Genomic DNA, 22596 nt, shown 5'->3' on the forward strand with positions numbered 1-22596 from the left:
CGGTACGGGGCGCTGTGCCGCGCGCACCTGCGCCTGGAGTATTTGCGCGCCAACGCGTGAGTGCAGGGGTCGGGTTGGCGGCGCCCGGGGGTGCGCATGTGGCTCCCAGAGCTGTGGCAGCGCCCGGTCCCGATCCTCCCCGGCCCTTGGGCTCTAATGCTCAGTCCTGCGGCGCCTGGGGAGCTTTTCGGAGCTGTCCCGAAGCCCCTGTTCTTCTGGGGGTCTGTTCAGTGGCGTTGCAGAGCACTGCTTCTCCTGGAGATCCTTTACTGGGGTGCTAGGAAGCCCCGATTCTCCTGGACAGCCTTTCAGGGGTATCTGAAAGGCCTGATGCTCTTGGAGATCCTTTTAGGGTGTCACGATGCCCCAATTCAGCTGGAGATGCTTTCAGGGGCATCTCAAAGCCCCGATGCTCCTGGAGATCCTTTCAGGGTGTCACCAAAGCCGCAATGCAGCTGGAGATGCTTTCAGGGATGTTGCAAAGCCCCAGTTCTCCTGGAGATCCTTTATGGGGTGCTACAAGGCCCCAGTTCTCCTGGAGATCTTTTATGGGGTCCTATGAAGCTTTGGTGCTTCTGGAGATCCTTTCAGGGTGTCACAAAGCCCTGATTTAGCTGGAGATGTGTTCAGGGGTATTGCAAAGCCCTGATGCTCCTGAATGTCCTTTCAGGGGTGGTATGAGGCACCAGGGCATGGTAGTGCTGCTGCGCGTGCTGGCATCTTGTTTAAGAAACCAAGGATTTCACATGGGAACCTGTGGCATTAAATGCAGGCAGCCACACTGTGTTTTGTTTTGTTTTGGGGGGGGGGCAGTCTTTGGCACAGGGGTAAAACCTGCACTCTCATTTTTTCTGTAGCCAGAAAAAGAATGGAAACAAAGAGCTGGTGTTTTCCAAGGGGCTTTTGGAAGGGCACCTGGAGTCTAGGGAAAGGCATCTGGAGCTTAAAAGCATTGAGAAGTGCTGGGGTAGGCTACCCACCTCACTCACAAAAGGGGAGCTTGCAGTTTTTAAAACCAACCAACCCCACCCCTGAATATCCTCAAGACCAGGTAACCTGCCAAGGTCCCTCCCAGCCCTACGTTTCTGTGATTCCAAGCCTGGAGACATGGATAAAAATATATACAGCAAATGTGAGAAGACCACTGTTGATTTCCCCCTGTTTGCTACCAGCAAGCTGTAATGGCTGCTGCTTTATAAAGCCTTCTCCCATTTGCGGATTTTAGGAAGATAGATATGCTTTCATTTCATCATCTCAGAGAGGTGAAGGTTTCTGTTTTCCCCTCCTTTTGCCAGCTTAATTGATCTCCCCAGTTTGGTTCCTATTTGGTTGTTTTAATCTTGAGGAAAATCTGCAACTTGAATTTTAAACAATGAGAACTGTGCAGGCTTGAACATCTGAGTGCTGAAGTGACTTAATCCAAGAGCAATACATCAAGTTGACATCTAAATCAGTAGTGAAGCCATAATTATCCAAGCCCCAGTCCTGTGTCAAGTCCCCTGGAATGTAGCTACGCCAGAGTCAGGTTAAAAATATAATGGTCTGTATGTAAAGCTGAAGAAGTTGAGTTGTTGTTTTTTTTTGGGGGGGGGGGAAGAAACATACAGTGTCTTGGGATTTGATCATTCTCCATCTATTTTTAAGTAGAGCATATGTCTGTGGGGGCGGTGACGTGGACTTTTTAAGTGGTTTGGGATGTTTGGGGAGCCTGTTTTTTATTTCACAGCTTGAAGGTTTATTGTAAGCCTCCCTGGAGGCTGCATTGGATAGGGTGGCTTGTAATTCAAATAAATAAAATACTACATGGGATATATTTGTTTAAAATCTACCACTTGTAACATTCTGTTGTAAATCTGGGGTTGGTAATAAAGCAACGGGCACTAGTGTAGACTGCCTGTTGCTGTCTTAACCAAAGTTTCCTAACCTTGCTGAGCTATAGGTATCAACTGGGGATGCTGGAAGCCAGTCTAATGCAATACTCAAGTCTGCTGCCACGGTGGCCTGAAGTAAAAATGCTAATGTTGATGGGAGATTAGAACTGCTTCCATAATATTCTGTGCATGTGTTTTCCTATCTTTGTGCCAGCAGTGAAACAAGCCCTCTTGTAACTCAAGTGGCCTAAAAATTTCTGTGCAGTTGCGCCCTTATACTACTTCTAGCATTGGTGCAGCTCTACAGGTGCTAGAAAATGCCAAGTACAATTAGTCTACTGAAGAGAAACCCAAATGATTACTTTTACCATGAAATAAATTCTTTGCGAGTGAGGATGCAGAGCAATTATTTCTCCTGTAAAAAAGCAGGCTAAAACACAGTGTTTTTTATGTTGCTGTCAAGTTTCCTTAAGGTAGCACAGCAGTTTTTGAGATGCGCTGTACAAATAAGCAATACTTTACCTAATCTCACATGCTTTTTCAGGCATTAGACTAAAGAGTATGAAAAGACTGCACAGAGAGCATAAGATTCGGGATTTAGGCTTTAGCCTCTATTCTTTTTATAGCCATGTTTTAAAACTTGGAAATAGGGTTTTAAGATGTAAAGTCTGACAAAAGTAACATGAACAGCACCATTGGGGTTCTCACAAGAAGCAGTCGGAATTAGCAGCTATTGCTGTGTTGCTGTGACTTACAGTCCAAGTGTATTTAATGCCATTGAGTATTCTGTAGAGAAAGTCACCTGCCCTTGACACTGTCTGTTAATCTAGCTCCAATCCTTCAGGCACCTGCTGTAGTTGAATGCAGAATGAACTGATCCTGAGTTCTGGGAAGATAAGGGCTGGTTTAAAATCTTACTACTGTAGTAAATTGGAGTAAATCCTCTAGCAGTGGAGTTTGTTGCACTAGTCAAAGAGCAGATTTAGTTTCATTGATAGAAAAACGTGGATATCTGCGTAGCTCTGGCTTGTTGGAAGCTTGTCCTGCTGCTTGCTACAGCGTCAAGTTGAAATTAGCTTTCTTTTCCTATCAAACTTTATATGTTAAAATAACAGACTGTGTGTGTGCCACTATGCATAGCAAAGTTGGTGGGCGGGGGGGAATCTCGGTACCAAATACTGCCACTACTTCACTATGGTTGTGTGAAGCATGTTATAACAAAAGAATATGAAGTTTTAATAGGGGTTTAAAATGCAGGTTGACCCAGAAGTTCAAGGTTTAAATGTCTTAAACCTTAATCCTTCACAATTGTAGATGAGTATTTGAATTTCAGGGCAAAACTTCCTTTATCATATTTTGAATGTTGTTGCCTAGAGCTGAATCTACAGTAGGACTCAAATCATGCCTGTATCAAGGTGGTTTGCAAACCACTTAATTTGCAGAAGGTTGCCAAGTCAAGTATAAGCCAGGCAGCTGCTTGCTGCAGCTTTTACTTTGAAGGGCACCACTTCTCTGATCAACTGGTGCTCAGCAGTGGTCCTAGGCAGCTGATCTTCACAGCAATATGCTTTGGAGTAAAAGCTTCAGCAACCTTTCTGAGCATCTCCCCAGTCCCACACAGCTGTTTGCTGGATATATCCCTGATTAGTTCCCAAATCTCATCCTTCACTGGGCCTATGAAACTCAGCCCTAAGAACTACCTGGCGTCTACTGTACAACTTGCATTACTTTACGTGCTAGTGCTTGATTTGCTATCACTAACTGCTTCTAGTTTTAACCATTTTTCATGTCTGTTTTAGCACTACGCATGACTTCCTTTTTGGAGCGATTGCTGAACTGATTGACAATGCCCGGTAAATATTTTGCTTGAAGAATCCAAGTATTCTTATTTTGTTACTCATGGGATAAAATTAACAGCCTGGTTGTTTCTGTCAGTGAGAGCCGGGAAGATGTTTTCCATTGTTGCAAGTAGTAGTAACAAACAGACAAAAACAAAAGTGCTTTTGTGTCATAAAACTGTGCCATGGTAGATGGTAGTGTGTGAAAAAAGCTTCTCCCTGCCCCCCACCCCTTCAATGTTACTTTTTCTTCATTGATTGGAAGCGTTTTAAGGTACTAAACAAGAGATACCAAGTGCCTTTGATTCCATGTTACAGTAAATGGAATCTGAGGTTATTCAGCATCTTGTAGAGCTAGACTTGAAATATCCGGGGTCTTTATTGTGACATATTAAACTTGTTAATTCTTCCGATGATTGGGATCATGAAGGGACTGATTCTGCAAAGCAAGAATGGTACTTAATATTCACAACCATGGGCACTGTTTTCAGCTTTTGAAGGGCTGCATAGTAGATTTAAAAAGCCAAGTACATGTTGCTAAGTCTGTTTAAAATGAATTTTACTGCAGTGCTATTATGTAAACCTCACTGTATGCATGGCTTAGTACTGGCTTGTGATTAAATCCTCTGAGTGGTTGGACAGTGAGAGGGAAGAAGAGTGGAGCACAACTCTGGCCAGCCAGGCTCTGGCCTTGGGTGGTGCACACTGTCGCCACGTGCGCCACTCTGTGATTTTTTTTGGCAGGTTTGTTGGGGTCAGAAAAAGCCTCTGAACTACTTTGCAACCCTTGCAGTGCAGACATCAATGGAATTAGTGATATGTGGCACCATGCCCATCTGGATGCAGCCAGAAGGTCCATAAATGACTGCTTCTAGCTGAAAAAAATATTTCCAGTTTCCTTTTCAATGTTTGCAGTAAAACTACCAGGTAAAAACTGAGACATTTCTGATAAATTTTGCAAGTTAATGGATCAAGTCATGTGTCAAGTCAGCAAATGCATGTCACAAAATGTATCTTGCTTATTGATGGAGCTAATGGAGGAAGATTTTAATGCTTTCTGATCTTCCATGTGAGCAAATGTGTTCTGGTACCATTTCCACTATGAAGCTTTATTAAATCTCTCTTAAATTCCTCTTGAGAAGTAGAAGATGATAGTGATACTTTGCCCATTGATATGTCATGTGTCACAGATTGAGAGAACTGCTATATACAGTTGAACAATTAGAGAGGGATTTTTACACTGCATTGCACTTCAGAATTGGGAACAGTACAGAAAAAAATGATTTGGCTAATATTGCCTCTTCCCTGTGCTATTAAACACTTGTGATACTTTAGTAATATATATATTTATTGGCAAATGTCTCCTACATGATGATCTTATGTCCAATGACAGAGAATTGCAATGGCAAGGTTTGTGACAAATACTGCTTTATCACTTCATTAGAGGGTCAAATAGGAAGAGGTAACTGTGACCAGAAATCAGCCTGTGTCAAATTAAGCCCCTCTCTCAAATCTGTCATTAACCATTTTAGTCTGAGATGTGGAATTTCTTCCAGGTCAGTGGTTCTTGGGTGTTAATAAAAGTGGGCAATTAACAAAATACCAGCCTCTGAAGCACTCTGTATCAGATCATGCCCTGTTCTCTGTGGTGTAGACATGTCCCAGAAGAAACCTTGGATGGGTCCCTGAGGTGCCTTCAACAAAGTTGTCACAGACAGCAATATGAAAATCATGTGTGCTGTATATAAACATCTGGAATATATGATTGCTTTCTTTTTAACTGTCCCTGGCATGTTCAAGCTTCCTGACCTTCCTCATGCATCACTAGCACTCTTGGCATCTTTTTTCTCTTGAAATATTCAGTAGCTTTCATTCAAATGCTTTCTACCTCCTAATCCTCGTATTGTCTCTTTTGATATCAACCTTCGCTACTGACATGACAGCTTTCTCTAATATGCATGTGAACTAAATGGTTTGGCTAAAAGCCAGTGCTCATCATGCTTCCTGGAGGATTGTAGTAAACAGATATTGCATTAAGGACTTGCAGTCAAAGTAAATTTTTTTGGCAAAGGATTGCTTGAAAGACAGTTCTGTAAGGCTTGTGAAGGACATACAGGATTCCATGCTCTTGGTCAGCTCCATCTGCTGTGGGTCCTTCAGCACCCTCTTAGCTTGCTACAAATGGATACAAATGGCTTTGAAGTTTAAATCACATCTTTTCCATAGGAATGTTCTTATTCTAGTTCTGTAGATTACTTTGTTAAAGTGAAATCTATGGCTTTTTGCAAAGGCATGAGTTAAGGGCTCTTTCCCACTCTCTGTGTTACCTCCAGTGTTAGTGAGGTGCTATCAATTTATTCAGGAGATGCCTTCCTTTTGGAGCACAGCAAGTGAGTAAGGGCATGTTTATGGAGACTTTTTTCCTTCATCTCTCACTGAACACACAAATTTTATGTATTTTTCCCCTCCCCCCCATTCCTCCCCTCCCAGATTTGGCTCTAAAGGAAAAAGTGATGTGTTTGCGTTCATTCCATTTGAAGGAATCTGTTTTTAGCCTTTGGTTTCAGTTGCAGGTGCAGCAACTTTGAATACTTATTCAAAGTAGTTTAGTGTGGTCTGCTGATAAATAAGTGCTATGCATTTCATCTCGGAGGTGACTGATGACAGTGACCCTGAACTAATTTTCAAATATGCCCTTTGTAAATAGCTCTAAGATGAATGGTGCTGCATAAACTTAACTTAAAATTATAGTTTATATGTACTACATATAAATAACCACACTGAAGCAGGAGATAATGTATTACTCTGTGGGTTACTACGGTGATTTGAAAACTTTGTTGGGTTACTGCATCTTCCGTGCTTAATGAAAGACTTATCCATAGCTTGGTATGGGATGTGTTATTGACAGTAGTATTTGTATTCCCGAAGGACCCATCAGAACTGTCTCCATTGTGTAGAGCAGTGGTCTCCAAACTTTTTTGATCGTGCACCCCATCAGTAAAAATTTTTGAGCACACACCCCCAATATATGTATATTTATATAAATATACATCTAAATAGAAGTTCTAATATTTTCTTCCCGCACCCCAATGGATCGTCTTGCGCACCCCCTGGGATGTGCGCACCCCACTTTGGAGACCACTGGTGTAGAGTGCTGTACACAAATTTAAAAAAAAAAAAGGTTTGTAATCTAAAGACAAAGCAAAAAGGGTAGGAGGGGTAGGGGGAACATACAGGCCACTTAGGTAAGGGTTCAGCTTTGTTAGCCCTCAGTCCTAGTTTGTCGTTTTCTGTTACGGCAGGGGTATCAAAGATGCAGCCTGTGACCTGGGTACAGCCATGGAGCTGTAACATACAGCCTTTAGTGCTGCCTGTGGGTGTTGGAGTTGACACATAGGCAATATGTGGGATGTGCCACCCATGGCATCCACTACAGGACTGTGGTGCACACAGCTTGCACTGCAGCACACATCAGCTCTGTATTGGATCCAGAAGCACGTTCCTGAGTGGCCGTGCATCATCACCCTGGACTGGCTACAGTGATGCAGTCCTGCTGTCCAGCCTGCAGGGCTGGTCCATGGATCTATTCTTGCCCACGGACCAATCCCACACCACTTTGACATCCCTGCTTAGGAGGATACAAGTGTATTAAAAACATATATGTAGTCTTGCTCATTTCAAAGACCAGTTAAACTTTTATTTAAGGGATACTGATTGGTCTGGTCTATTCCTTGACTTCATGTTTTGTCCATAATTTTGTATGGTTTATTTTCAGAGATGCAGGAGCCACCCGACTTGATATATTTACTGGTGAGTACATGGGGGTGACAACAATTGGGAGGTAAAGGAATATTAAGAGATTGTTACTCTAAGACTGTCCCATTGTAGGTGTCTGCCTTTGTGCTCTCAAGGAATTTGAAATACTGTATGTAGTTAGTATTTCTGTTTAACTGTGGAAACTGATTTTACCTTTCTAGAAGCCTATTTGACCTGTCCTAGTTGCTGGTTTGAACTGAAAGGATATAAAATGTTGTATGTTGCTTCTGTATCTTTAAGCATAGTCCCCAGTAGCATAAATAAATAAAGTGAGCAGTTTTTAACCTTTACTGTAAAAGCAGGTTTTAGTTTTTTCTCTCGGCATAGAACAGACCTCCTGAAGAGTGGTTAAAAAAACCCAAGTGACATTTCTTCTCTATCTTCCCTTTTATTATGATGAGAACTCTATTCCATAAAGCTGAATTCTCACATACAGTTGTGTTGTTCTGGCAGCTAATCCCTCCTAGAAGCTAGAGCACATCTGACCTAATCTCTTTACCTCAACAAGCTTCTGACTAACTGAAAACCACTGCTTTTTCATGCAGTGCTGAGATCTCTGTTGCTGGCATACTTCTACCCATTCATTTATATTTTTTCCATGATGTTATTCATTCCCCTTGACCCTGGGACCTCCACATGAGATCCTGAACAGAGACCAGGGTTGTATATTTCTTCTTGAAGCCATATTAGGTTGGAAAGTGATATCCTGATGCATTGTTTCTCTGTGCAGCCTGGAACATGTGGAGAATATTTGTACTTAGCTAATGGTTCTAAATTATAGCAAATCGGAGGCACAGTAAAATAGTGGTTTGTCATTTTATCAAATCTGCTACTTGCTGATGAAGGATGACTTTTGTGAGCGTTGGGTATCAATACCCAGCCAACCAAGTTCAGTATTTATTACCAAGTGCTTTTTTTTCTTCTTTCTTTTAGTAGATAATGACCAGCTGCAAGGGGGATTTATGTTGTGTTTTCTGGATGATGGATGCGGCATGAACCCTAGTAAGTTAGTTTTGTAGATGCTGAACTGGTTGTTAAAGGGAATGTTCTATAAACTAATAAAATACCAAGCTGATCTGTATATATGGAGTCATTAGTTAAAATGAGACATGCACTTAACTTACAAGTGTGCTTTACTGTTTTAATTATTTTTGCTGGCAGAGTAAATTAATCCTAGTGTTTTTTAAGCTGTGCCTAAAATGACTGCAAGTTTTTTCATGGTGAAATGAAATGGAAAATGTTATACTGATGATTACAAAAATATATTTGCCTTGCTTTTTCAGCATAAGCACCACTACATGTCTAAAAGCTTTGAGAGTTCCAAGGCACAGTATTAACTATTAATTCTCTGCTTAAAAAACCCCACACGCAACATGACACACCTTGATGAGACCTGCCCTAAGTAAAGCATCCAAGCCCTTCACATTGGCTCCATATTGGATCCAGAAACACGTTCCGGAGTGGCCGTGTATCATCGCAGTGGACTGGTTACAGAGACCTGCCCTAAGTAAAACATCACAACGTCCTGGTCAGATTCATTACTCTGCTAATTTTGCCTCCCTAAGATTCCCCTCAAGTGTATGTTAGACACGGCATTCTTCACATCATGCCTTAAACTTGTAAGACTGATCTGATTCTACCCTAGAGGCTGCATTTCATTAGTTCTCAATGCAATCCTGGCTGGTTATGCATACCAGTCTCTTCACAAAGCCCTCTGGGTCCTTTCGGGATAAAACGTGAGCTGAAAATGTAACAACATAATCATTCCTTTTATAGTTTCCATGAAAATTTAGTTTTCCCCTAAACACCACATTTCTAAGCAACAAATATTGTACTGTTCTGTTGCCTTGAATAGTAATTTAAGGCAAGCTTTAGTGTATGTCATAGGCACATATAGAAAAGTGAAAATAGCAGTTGATGAACTGAATCTGTAAAACAGCATTGTGCTCCTGGCACTATGGCTTGTCAAGTGCTAAGAATATATTTAGGGGACCAAAATGTGTACCAGGAAGAACAGATACAAGTGTGCTTGTGAGACATTCATAACTAAGACAAGGAAAGGGAGGGCTCTGATTTTCCATGATAAAGAAAACAAAACTAAATGCCAAGATGTGTAAGTGTTTAGAATGCATTTTATGATAATTATCAAGGCATTGGTAAGCTTCCATATTGCTTTAAAATTGTAAATATATCGATAAAATGTTAAGCCCTATATATATAGTGGTGTTTCATTTAATCACAGAAAAAATGTGGATTTTAGGTTTTTTTAATCAGAAAATTTAGGGGGTTATTTATCAGAAAAAAACAGGATCCTTGCTTACAAGGGACCTTTACTGAGCAAACTTTCATTGGCTCAAAGACTACACAGTATGATTCTATATGTTTTGCTGTTGTATTTTACAAGAGACATAGGGGTATTACAGTGTGGTAATGCTGCCTAACCAGTGTTGCTGCTAATGGCTCAGAACTTTGCAGATAAAATACTCCACTGCACTGAGGGGAATTCCTACTATTTTAAAAACTATTTTCTAACATGTGGCTCTTGCTTCTTTAACAATGACTGTATCTTTCTTTTAGGTATCCTAGCAGCTTTGTCAATAAAAAGCTATTTTAGTGCATTTGTTATCATGGAGGTTATCACATGATGTGAAATAGATGACACAAAGCCGGCATCTTGTAACCTAGGTTGATGTGTGCTGAAAATAAGCTGTTCCCAGAATGAGAACATCAGGCTTTCGTGGAAGAGAGCTTTACTGTCTAATTCTTTGAATGACATCTGACATGCCAGCTTTCATTGCCAGGAGAGAAAATTCCTTGCTACCTCCAGCAGCTGTCAGTAGGTACTAGATCTTAAGGACTCACCTATAGACAGTGGCAGTACACAGTCTGGATCACAAGATGGATTTTATTTCACAGTTGGCCAGGTGTCTGATGTAATTTTGGATAAACCTGTTTGGTTTTTTATGCTTCAGTTCCCTTATTAAAATACAGACAATGAGAGCATGGGTGCTCAGATCAATTCATTCATTTTTTTTAAATATACTGATGCTTAGAAAAATTGAACCTAGAGAAACAGAATAATGTGCAACATTTTTGTTTTAATTGTGTAACATCAGATTCAAGACCCTAGAATGCCCCTTGAGCTGGGGAGGCAAAGAGTTTTGAGACTTGCTATTGGATTAGGCCCTTTGTCTGTCAAATCCATTATTATTCTTTTGTCAGTGGCTGGAATCCAAGGGACAGGGGTTGTTTGTCTATGTTCATTTTGAATCAGCTGAGTAGGGAAACTGGTGAACTGTGATAGATATCTTGCTCCATGGTGAATAACATAAGTTGGCTCTTGACAAATACTTTGTTATGTGATAAAGTAGCCCAAAGTGAATGCTGTATTGGTTTTTAAATGTTCTCTTTTTTTAAGGTTTATAGTGTTATCTAGCAAATGCCCTGTATGTATCTATAACTTTTAAATGTTGTCTTTCAGGGGAAGCTACTCATCTCATTTATTTTGGAAAGTCTTCTAAACGGCAGTCTGCCTCCAAGATGATTGGATGCTATGGCAATGGCCTTAAGTCGTAAGAGTCCTATCTAAATCTTGATCTCTTGATTGTCTGTTTTGCATAGTTGTTTTTCTTTTCTTAACAAACTTAATCTACACCTAATGATTAATTTGGGGCCCCCACTACAAAATGGATGTGAGCAAATTGGAGGAAGTCCAGTAGAGGGCAATGAAAATGATTAAAAGGCTGGGCAACATAACTTCTGAGGAGAGGCTAGGAGAACTGGGCTTATTTAGTCTGGAGAAGAGAAGGCTGAGGGGAATTTAGTAACAGCCTTCAACTGCCTGAAGGGGTATTCAGAAGAGGATGGAGCTAGACTGTCCTAAGTGGTCACAGACAACAGAACAAAGAGCAATGGTCTCAAGGGTGCAGCAAGGCAAGTTTAGGGTACATATTAGGAAAAACTTTCTTACTAGGTGGGTAGTAAAGAACTGGAACAGGTTACCCAGAAGGGTTGTGGAATCTCCATCTTTACAGGTTTTTAAGACCCAAGTAAACAAAAGCTTGGCTTTTTGGGGCTGGTTATGGTTTGAGCAATAGATTGAACTGGATGACCTCCTGAGGTCCCTTCCAACCCTAATTTGTTATGATTCTATGAATTTAAAAATGAAATGGCATTCAGTAATGGAAGAATTGAGATTAATAACAATAATCTGGTTGATCATCAAATTTGCTGTTTAACGTAGAATTGTTCCTTATAAGACTTTCAGTATGCACTGTTTTGTGGTTGTCCAGTTCTCACTGCTGTATTTTACAAAAATCAATTTCTCTGTTCTATTGTCCACTGCTTTTTGTGGCCAGTAAAAGGTTACCGTGTGGGACTAGCCCATATATGTCCTTGCCCATGCGTATCCTAGGGAGTCTTTCTAAGAGAGATGGATATAATTATATTGTTATTAGGGCTGTGCAAAGCTTCAGTCCCTGATTTGATTCAGTGGAGATTCAGCCTGATTCAGTGGCCAAATCTCCAAATCGAATCGGGAGACCCTTTAATCTCTCCGAATCAAATCGGAACCCTCTGAATCGATTCAGAGAGATTTGGAAAGATTTGACAATTCAGACATAGACACAGATTTAAATGTTTTTTCTACATACCTCAAAGTACCAGGCAACTCGCGAATGCTGAGATGGAGCAGCCCATAGGAGTGTGGGGGGCTCCCCAATATTTTCTTTCAACATGTGGCTGCCTTTTTTGGTTAAGTGGCTGCCCTTTTCAGTATTCTGTGGGAGATGAGTAGCCTTACTATTTAATATCTCCCAGTTTTTCAAGAGTTGGTTTATCCTGTGTTCCATCCTCCCATGACTATGAGAGGCAATACATTACTCTGAGCATGTTAGAATAGGGCCATTGGGCCAGCTGTTGGTGTCTTCTGTTGGCTAGTCTGACAATAAACTATGTGATACTAGCATCTTTTTTAACTTCATTATAGTGGATCTATGCGACTAGGGAAAGACTTCATATTATTTACCAAGCAAGAAGATACCATGACATGTGTTCTCTTTTCTCAAACATTCTGTGAGAGAGAAGGCCTTGATGAGGTATGTGTCTGCTTGTTTTTTTCTAGCTTGAAAGTAGTCTCAAGTAAAATACTGGGCAGAAGTTCTACCAGTTGCTTAAGCGCTATTTACATTTAATGATATTTCAACTCTGAAGTTCATATTTATGCAGCAGACTTACCTGATAAGCAGTCAAAACACAGCCTGCAGGTGGGATCCAACCTTCTAGGCCATTCTGTCTGGCTGTGGGGTCGTTCCAAAAACAATTATTACTGGCTTGTGGCTGGCTCTCTGAAAGCTGGTGGGCGGAATGAGCAGGTTTTCAGAGGTCATGCACCGTTGGACTGGACAAGCTTTGTGCTTCCACCTCTGTGGGGATCCTGGCACTCCACCTGGGATCCCCACGTGGAGGTACTGAGCATGATGGTGTATGACTGGACAGCTTGTGAGTGGGAAGGGAAGCTCCTGCCTGCAGGGGGAGGGAGAAGATGGAGGGGAGGGGTTGGAGGTGGAGGTTAGGTGGCCATTTTTAAGAACAGGGACACTGATACACAAGATGTAGGAGGCTGCTAGAGCATGGTAATTGCTACACACAGTAGACTTCATTAATCCAGTGCATCAGAGCAGCTTCCATGCTCATTTATAGGCACCCATAAATACCTAGGAATAGGACTGATTAGGAAGAGAAATGAAAGTTATAGAAAAGGAGGGAGAAAAGGGCATAAGAGTAAAAACTATTTTAACTAGGGAATCTTCTTATTAACATGTTAACTTCTTGTTAACCTTAAAGGGGTGTTTGTACAGCTAAGTGGAATTTGAGTGAACAGATAGAGATTTGTGTGGTTACCCACCCTGTTGAAGAACTGTATACAGTTCTGAAAGTGAGGAGCAGATGAGAGGATTTAAAGGCAAAATGGTCATCCTAGTAGTTTCTGCTCTGTTTAAATGTTAAACCTATCTCATTCTACTGTTATATGGCACTAACAAATTATCCTTCTAAATTGCTTGGCTTAGTCTTGGGTCTTTTCAAGGTGGCAGAATAATAGATGGCCTCTTCATTTTACTGCTTCCAGATGGAATAGGAAAAGACATGTTTCTGAGCTCTTCTCTGACATCTTTGCAAGGGGTTTCTGTACCCCTGGCTAACAGAAGAGAATAAATCCCTTTATGTTTTAAAATAAAACCTCCTACTAGAAATGTCTGAAGGTCAGAAATCTGGCAGAAAGACTGGTTTGGTATCTCTATGGTTTGTAATACCTGATATAATAGAAGATATCACACATGACTTCTTCCTCAAAGAGTAAAAATGAATTACTATTTGATAATGTGTGTAGTTATAATTCTCTTAGCACAGTTTGGTTTTAATTAGTAACTTTCGGTGGTCACATACAGACATTCAGTTTCTCCTGGAAGAATTGCTGCTTTCCCAGGAGAAACCACAAGTGTTCAGATGTTTGGGATTTTTCTCCCAGAACAAAAATGACCACTCTAGAAGAAAAATAACCTAGAAACAATCAGGTTTAAATTACTCACAGGAGAGTTTCTCCTGGAAGAGCAAATGTCAATACACCTTCTCTTCTGAGAGAAGCTGTAGCACAGTCCTCTAGCATTCCAAGAAGCCTCCCCCATCTCTTCTGTGAGACCAGTATTTGGACTCTCTTTTAAAATATAAAATTTTCAGTATAACCCAAAATATTTTTCATGGCATTTTTTGCAGGTGATTGTTCCAATCCCTTCATGGTCAGTAAGTACCAGAAAACCTGTTTTACATGATGCTGCAACATTTGCTGTACAGATGTCAATCATCTTTAAATATTCCCCTTTCACAAGCGAAGATGAATTGATGCAGCAATTTGATGCAATCTATGGGAAAAGCGGTAAACTTCCCAAACTATCCTGTTTTTTAATCATGGGATTTGTATTGGTGCCATGAACAATAATTTAAAAATACATAAATACTGAAGTTCAGCTGGGGATACAGTGTGGTTTTCAGTATTTATTGAAGAGTCAGCTATTGAAATTTTTGCATGCTCATAACAATCTGATATCAAAACAAAAACTAGATTGGCTTTTTTAACACATTTCTATGGGGCATTCATATACAGTTCTGTTCTTTTTTAATGATTTTGTTAAGCTAGATTATTATCAGGGATCCAGGTTGTCCATGCCTGTAGAAAAACGCAAATTTTTCTCCTTTAAAGACGTGGTCCCCTTACAGGTTGGCAGGGTTTCACCCTGCAAGGGGCTGCTTTGGCTGGGGCAAGTGCGAGGAATGTGATAAGAGGCAGGGAGTGCCACATGCATGTGTGCATGTACATGTACACATGGCCGGCAATACAGCCAAGCAGCATGGTGGAGAGCATAAGTGACACATGCAGGAGCAGGGGGGGCACAGATGAGGCATGGGGGGCACAACTTGTGGAGAGACTGAGGCAGTGGCAGCAGCTCATGCTGAGTGTGCACAGTGAGGGAGAGAGTGGAGCATGGTTAGTAGCTAGGGCTGGGGGTGCTGCCCAACCTCCCAGTGCAGTGGCGAGGGCTGGAGAAGCCAGGAATGTGCGGCTGCAGGGCTGGCCAGGGAGCAGGACAAAGCCATGGGCACCTTGTCCCAAGGGGGAGGAGCGGGTGGCAGCTCACCGCTGCTATGCACACTCACAGAGGGCTTTGGGTCCATAGAGAGTGCATTGCAAGACAATGCTTGTGACCCCCCAGACTTCTGTGCCCACAGCAGGGTACAGGGCTGCAACCTGGCTGGACTGGCACCAGGCAGGAGCCACCTCTGCAGTGCAGGAGGGTGGAGCAGGGCAGGGAGGCTCAGTGCTGCCACCACCACTCCCACAAGTACCATGCCACCATGGCTGCCAAAGTGGAGTGCTGTGGCAGCAGCACAGAGTTTTGCCTACCACCCAGCCCCCCCTTTCCTGCCCCCTTCAGTGTGGCAGCAGGCAGGGGATGCCTCACCTTGGCAGGTATGGCAACATGGCATTCCCAACAGCGGTGGTGGCCCTGGAGCACTGAGCCTCCCTGCCCTGCTCTGCCCTCCTGCACCAGGGCCATGAAGGCAGCTCCTTCCTGGTGCTGGTTCAGCTATGTTTTTTATGGTAAGCCATCAAGCCAATCTGAGCCTTTACTGGGGGGAGACAGCATATAAATCAAATAGATAAATTATAAATAAAAAGTTTCTAGAAATAATTCCTAAATATTCTGTGAATTTAAGATCAGTCTTTTTACACTCATTTAATCATTCTTCTCTGTGCTCCTCTGCTTCTCTCACTGGCATTTTCTGAATATTTTTACAGTCTAAACTTGCAGGAGACTTTTCCTTAGCAGCATGTTCTACCTGAAAGAGTCTCTTGCTAACTCTAATTTCACTTGACAGATTCCTTGAAATCATCACTTTTTCTCCCTCAGTGTGAGTTCTTTGTTCTCCCTTTCCTTATTTCTGACTGTATTAATCTGTATCTAATAATATAGTGTAACCCTGGCGGTACGCAGTTGGTACCTCCTATTCAATTGAAGGGATGTTTGGGGTGTGCGTGTGTGCGCCTTGAGAACATGGCTGCTTGGCCTAGACCAATCTGCCATCCCCACTTACAGAGCAGAGAAGAGAATGTGGTCATTCAGTAAAATTTAGCTATTTACAGAATTTCATTTACAAAACCCATAGAACTTATTAAGTATATACACAAATATATCCTAGAACTATATACAAATTTATGCCATTTAAGACAAATAAATATTGTTACTCATATACATGGACAGGAATAAGTGGATATAACAAACAGAGGTGCTTTATTGATATATGCCTGGGCTCCAAGGGGTCTTCTTATTGGTGTATAACCCCTCACTCCCAGGCCTCGCATGCTGCAGGTGAGGAAACAAATAACAGTGGCACCAGGTTAAACAGAGGTTCACTAAATAGAACTCAACAACGATTAGAATATACGTGAATAATGATACTGCAATACAAACCCATACCCAGGCATAGCAACCCCTTGAATTCAAAGTAATAATCACAAAACTCTCCATAGCATTTTAGCAGCTCAACAGTCGATAGAACAAGGCAATACATAAATATCTTACGATACAATATTGAATTTAAATAACAGTAAAGGATACTGCTTATGGCCCTTCCCACATATATACATAGGGACCCAGGCAACCTTAACTATTTACATAAACCTTAACAGTTACCATCCAAAATCAACAACGGCACAATAATCACCCTGCATAGAGGAGCAATACCAAGGGGAAAACAAGTGACCCCAAAAGTACTATATTAATTGCCCCATGGGCCCTGAACTGGCTGGACTCCAGGGACACAAAACGTCCCCCGAGTACTGCGGCCACGCCTCCCCTGTGGAGACCTTTGTCTCTTTCCCTATGTGGGCCCTGATCCCCCTACCCAGGCACTCATGGCTCTTTGGCCCTCTGCTGGAATTTGGCTCATCTCTCTCTGGGTGGGCTGGTCAAAACTCCCACCTTGCCAGGGACCCGTGGCTTCACCCAGCTGCTGCTCACAGTGGAAAAGCACCAGCTACCTCATGCAGCTACTAGGGCCTACTGGTCTCTGCCTCCTGCAGGGATACAGGCCCGCGCTGCCTTGTGCAGCCATGGAGTCCCTTCAGTTCTGCTTTGGCTCCGTGCACTGATCCATGCACTGTGATACCCCTGCCGTTTGCAGGTATAGGAACCCAGGCTGCCTCATGCAGTCCTGGAATCCCATCAGCTCTCCAGCTCTATGCACCAGTCTGTACACTGAGGGCTCTGCAGCCACAGCAGTCCCTTCAGTTCAGCTCTCCCAGATCCTTTCTAGCCCTGTGCATTGACTCGTGCACTGAGGGCTCCACCTTGTGCAAGGTTGGGGACCTGCACTGCCCTGTGCAGCTGCTGCGGCCCCTTCATCTCCACCAGCCCTGTGCACTGAGGGCTCCTGCCTCATGCAGGGCTGGGGACCCACACTGCATCATGCAGCCATGGCATCCCTTCAGCTCACCAAGCCCCATGCACAGCTCTCTCCACCAAAGGGGCTGGGCTCCTTCCTCGTGCAGGGTTGGGGACCTGCGCTGCCTTGTGCAGCCGTCGAGGTCCCGTCTGTCCTCCAGACCCTCTGTGCATCGTCCCATGCACCATTGCTGCCTTCTTCCTATGGCAGCTGAGATGCAACTGCCTGCTGCTTCTCCCTTGCCAGAGGCATCTTCAGGGCACTTCTGGGGCAATGGCTCCGCCCCCCTGGTCAGCTCTACCAGCTCTTCTGCAGCCCTCATCTTCATCGTCCCTCTCATAGAAGCAACCCGTGTGCTCAGTACACAAGCTTTTATTCCCTCTAGAGGTTCTGCCCCAGATTGGGAATGGACCAGTGAGGAAGCCCAAGGTGTTAGTTCCCTCTCAGATCCTCTCTTTCACCTCACCCCTGGGTCAGGGTAGGGCTGTCTTCCTCCTGCCTTCCCCTGGTTGGTGGGGAAGGAAAAATTGCCTCCACCAATGGATCCCAGGCAATTCAGGCTCAAGCTAACAATCCGGGCTGCCAGTGAGCCCACTGGCCATCCTGCCACAATAATATTGGACACCAACACAATAAGACCTGCTCCAAACCTTTCTTAGGTTTAGGACCTCTAGAATTGGGTTCTGCGAATATCAATTTGCCTTCCTTTTTATTTAAATTAAAGGAGGTCACAGAAATGATAGTGCTTCCTATGATTCTGTGCATACTGTTTGGACTTGACTGTCAATCTTTAAAATGGAAAGAAACACCTGAAAGTATCCGTTAAAATATTTGGTTTAGAAGTTGTATATATTTTTGTTTTTCTTCAGGAACTTTAATAATTATTTACAACTTGAAGCTTATGCTGAATGGAGAGCCAGAGCTAGATATTAAAACAAATAATACAGACATGCTTATTGCTGGTCTTCCTGACAAGTAAGTGTTAAGTAGCTATGTTATTGGATTAGATGTGTAGACTATATATCTTTAATTGATACCATATACCGCTAAAATATTTTATTGGCCAACTGTTAATTTATTTGGATTTGAAAAAAGAATAGAGGGATTCCTATTCAGAAGAAAGACCATAGGACAAGCGAAGTGCGGGTGAATGCTGTTGGGAGAACACATGATCTAAAGGCACATATGGCATATTTGGGTAAATAGCATGGATGACTTGAGTCTTTGCATAAGAAAAAAGGATAGATAATCCACAAGACAGACTGTATAGTCTCTAAACATGTTCTGTCCTCTGTTCAGGCTTTAAAGAATGGACATGCTACTTTGCTACACACAGGTGCTTGGTTATGGCATCAAGGGAATGTCAATCAGTCCTAGCAACAAATAATAACAAAAAGTGGTTTCTACTCCTAGAGCAAGAGATACACACTGGAGTTAGAGAATACTTGACTTAGGACAGACTGTTTCCAACCTATCCACTGTGTGGAGACCACAAAAAAATATTTACAGTTAATTTCTGCAAAGTTAACTAAGTCAACAGTGTCAGCCAGGTGTCAGCTGGTATTTTAAGACAAGGAAGATCAAACGTGATGATTACTTTTCTTTTTTCTAATATTTCTTGGGCAGTGACAATCATTAAAAGCAATTTTTTGAAAATCCCAGGGTTGATAGTTCATAGTAATTGGGTTATACTACAAACTTGGGGGTCACTGAAAAAAGTTTACCTTCTGTAATCTGTGGGTAAATAGTATGCATAACACAGACTGAAAAAAATTGAATAAATGTATATAATTGATTTCCAAATGCTATTTTTTTGTATTTATGACCAGATTTTCATCTTTTGTCCATTGTTTTGTTGCACACTTTACGTAAAACAAAAATTAATGATGCAATACTTTTAAAGTTACTTAAAAATTTAGAGACTTGAGAGTTCTTGGGACTAAATCAATTTAGATTAGTCACAATTAAAAATGCATCTCTTATTACACTTCATTTTCAATGCAAGTGAAATAAAAATTATTTTAGCAGACAGAACTATTTAATGTGTACATTTGGCAGACAGCAGTAAAAGTAATCCTGAAAATTAGTGTGAGCACATTTTAATTAAAATGAATAATTTAACTTAAAATATTTTTTTTCATAGGAAGTCTCCAGTGTTAGTAGTATAGATGAAGCTTTCATTATAACATATGTAGATAATTAAGAGTAGTATTTGGGTTAAAAAGTCTGCAAACCAGAGAGAGAGAGAGCACCCGAAACAATAAATAAATCCTGATACTGAATTGAAGGGCTCCGTTAGAAATTATGTCAGAGGGGGAAAGGATCTGGAGGCAAAGGATGGATGTGTAGATCTAAAAAAGGAACAGACACTTTGAAAAGAGAATCATGAGGAAAGTGTAGAAGAGTCAGTGCTTCTGTCTGAGCACAGCAGAAATAGGATTGATATTGTAAGCCCTGAGCTTTGTAACTGGAAAAATAATGGCTAATTGGTACACAAGCACCAGAGATCTCTAAGTAGAGAAGTAGGGCATGCCTCCTTCAGTTATCCTTAGTGCTTCATGTGGGAAAAAGAGAGAACCTGACTGCATGCAAAAGTGAGCAGAAAGTCAAAGGATGATGAAGCAGCAGGATTACAGCCCCTGCTGGGGAGTGGAGCAGGATGACAAAAAACACCAATCACACTTAACAGTATGGAGCAAGGAGGGCTGTCCAGACTACTAAAGCATCCTCAAAACCTTGTTGTAAATATTTTTTTTTGGCTAGAGTACGGCATTGTCTCAGTTGTTTTAGTATCTTACATGAGTGGTACTTCATTAAATCCTTCCCTAGACCCTGAGCTGTTTCTTGACTTGTGGCCCTGGGCTCCCAACTTTGCACTGCCCTTTGCTAGGAAATGGAGCTTGTCTTCTTGTTGGCTTCCTGCTACATCCTGTGTTCCCAAAAGGCAGTTGGTCAAAAGGTTGCTTCTCATCCTACACTATGTGTAGCCTAGGGGCCCATATACCAGTTACTCCTCCAGGGTAAGAATCCTTCCCAAATCACAACAGGAAGAGCTGTGGAGAAACCAGTAAATCACAACAGGAAGAGCTGTGGAGGACAGATTCAGTGGCGTAGCTGTCCTTGAAGAGCCCACTATGTGGCATTAAATCCTTATTTTCAGCTAGATTTTCATTCTGCATTGGCAGTAGCATCCCATTATGAACCTCATTTTCAGCCGGATACACTTGGCGTTGTGTTCACTCTGTCAGCTGAAGCCTAGTGTATTTGAACAAATTGAAGTTGATTGGCAAAGTTCGGACAAACTTAATCTGGAGAAAATCTTCAAAAAGTGTTCTACAGCATGCACCATATTTTAGTTTAATGACTCTGGGTGAGAGCATGTTGCCTTAGTTTATTATGCATCTCATTTTCCCCACCTAATAGAGTTCATGCTCTTTGTCCTCAAAATAATGTTTCTTACTTTTTTTAAAATTTTGGGATATAACAGCCTTCCAGAAAAATGGTCACTCAGAGCCTATACAGCTGTATTGTATTTTGACCCAAGGATGAAGATATTCATTCAGGCTAAGAAGGTAGAAACTCGATACTTGCCTTACTGCTTTTACAGACCCAGGTGAGTAGGCTTCTGTTACTATTGTATTCTTAGATCTTTTAATTTTCAAACCAATGCATTTGAAAGCCTAAACATTTTTGTCATGGTGGGAAATTGATTTTGATGTCAGGGTGACTTATAATTTAAGAAAGTTCAAATCATGTTGGCAGGCAGGCCTGCTAAAGGGTAATCGTCTGTGACAAAACACTTGGTATGACTACAACCCAGGTCAAAGAAGGTGCTACATAATATAATCACCTAAAAAGGTTTTTGGCTTTCACTTAGAATATCTTCAAGGTATATAAAAATAAAGTATAAGGCTATGGGTCACTTACACCATTCATTTTAAGAAACTCCTAAACTTTTTACCATGGGTTTTGTAAGGAGATGTTCCTAAAGCAAATCTTTTTATGTCCCAGTTAGTGCCCTGAATAAATTGTCACTGAATTTGGGATCCAGTCCAACTCCTTCTGATGTCAATGGATAGATTTCTGCAAGGTGTACAAACTGAAGCATTCACTTATTTATTAGCAAAGTTGTTAATACATGTCTGTGGACCAAAAAAGCTTATTTTAGAATGGGTAGGCCTTTATGATTGGTCACCTGTGGTATAGTGTTCAAGCAGTGTTGTAGCCGTGGTGGTTCAGGAATAGGTGAGAATCAGGATTTCTCTGGTCTTACTTCTTATTGGACAAACTATATAGTGGGAAGAGAAGTTAGACAAGCTTTGGTGCACAGAATATCCTTCATTTGAGCTAGACCTGAGGAAAGGCATTTGTGTCCAAAAGCTTGTATAATAAATTTCTCCCCACTCTATTGTTGATCCAGTAAAAGATATATTATCAAACCAATAACCTTGTCTGCCTGTTACCAAACAAATACACTTCTTATGTCATCTTGAAGATGGATAACAAAAACCAACCAAACAAACAAAAACCTTACTGAAGCATACTAGATTTTATAAACTGCAACCTGGATATTAAGGTTTTGATAAAACATGCTGTATTTTTAACATCTAAAATGAAATGTTATTTAACACTGACTTACAGTTTCCAAGCAGTATTAGGACTACCATACACCAGTTTACTTGGCATCCCAAGCACTTCTTGAGCATTTTTGCATGCTAATGCTGTTTGAGCTCACTTTGCATTTAACCCAGTGATTCTGGTAGGAAGACATATGGGGGTGGGACTTACTTCAATGTCATATCAGTCAAGTTATTGGGTATATGTGATTTCCAGTCCTCCTAAGCTATCTGTACTGCTGAAACACATATATTGCCACATCTTAATGGAAACAGAAGATTTCTACTGCATTGGCCTATGAGCCTTTTGTCTGTCCCTGTTTGTTTATTTGGCTCTTTAATTTCAGCATGTATAAACTTGAGAACAATTTTCTTGTCTTGGTCCTTCATGACAGTTTATGTTTCTAAACTAAGGATGGATTTTTACTGATGTGATCAGCACTGGTCTCACTATGC

The 22596-nt window shown here is 41.6% G+C and overlaps 1 protein-coding gene across 1 annotated transcript in view; it reads left to right on the plus strand.

The window, feature by feature from the left end:
- Positions 1-22596, plus strand: part of MORC1 (MORC family CW-type zinc finger 1) — a gene marked incomplete at its 5' end in the record, with an annotated part of 135790 nt that continues 113194 nt past the window's right edge. The window contains 9 exons of the mRNA XM_019523915.1: positions 1-56; positions 3671-3724; positions 7485-7519; positions 8459-8527; positions 11007-11097; positions 12513-12621; positions 14297-14456; positions 18394-18499; positions 21012-21137. Coding sequence (XP_019379460.1) covers positions 1-56; positions 3671-3724; positions 7485-7519; positions 8459-8527; positions 11007-11097; positions 12513-12621; positions 14297-14456; positions 18394-18499; positions 21012-21137 — 806 coding nt within the window. The remainder of the gene's footprint in view (positions 57-3670; positions 3725-7484; positions 7520-8458; positions 8528-11006; positions 11098-12512; positions 12622-14296; positions 14457-18393; positions 18500-21011; positions 21138-22596) is intronic.

The sequence above is a fragment of the Gavialis gangeticus genome, unplaced genomic scaffold (genome assembly GCF_001723915.1).
Source record: "Gavialis gangeticus isolate Ggan-Ray unplaced genomic scaffold, GavGan_comp1, whole genome shotgun sequence".
NCBI classification, from domain to species: domain Eukaryota; kingdom Metazoa; phylum Chordata; order Crocodylia; family Gavialidae; genus Gavialis; species Gavialis gangeticus.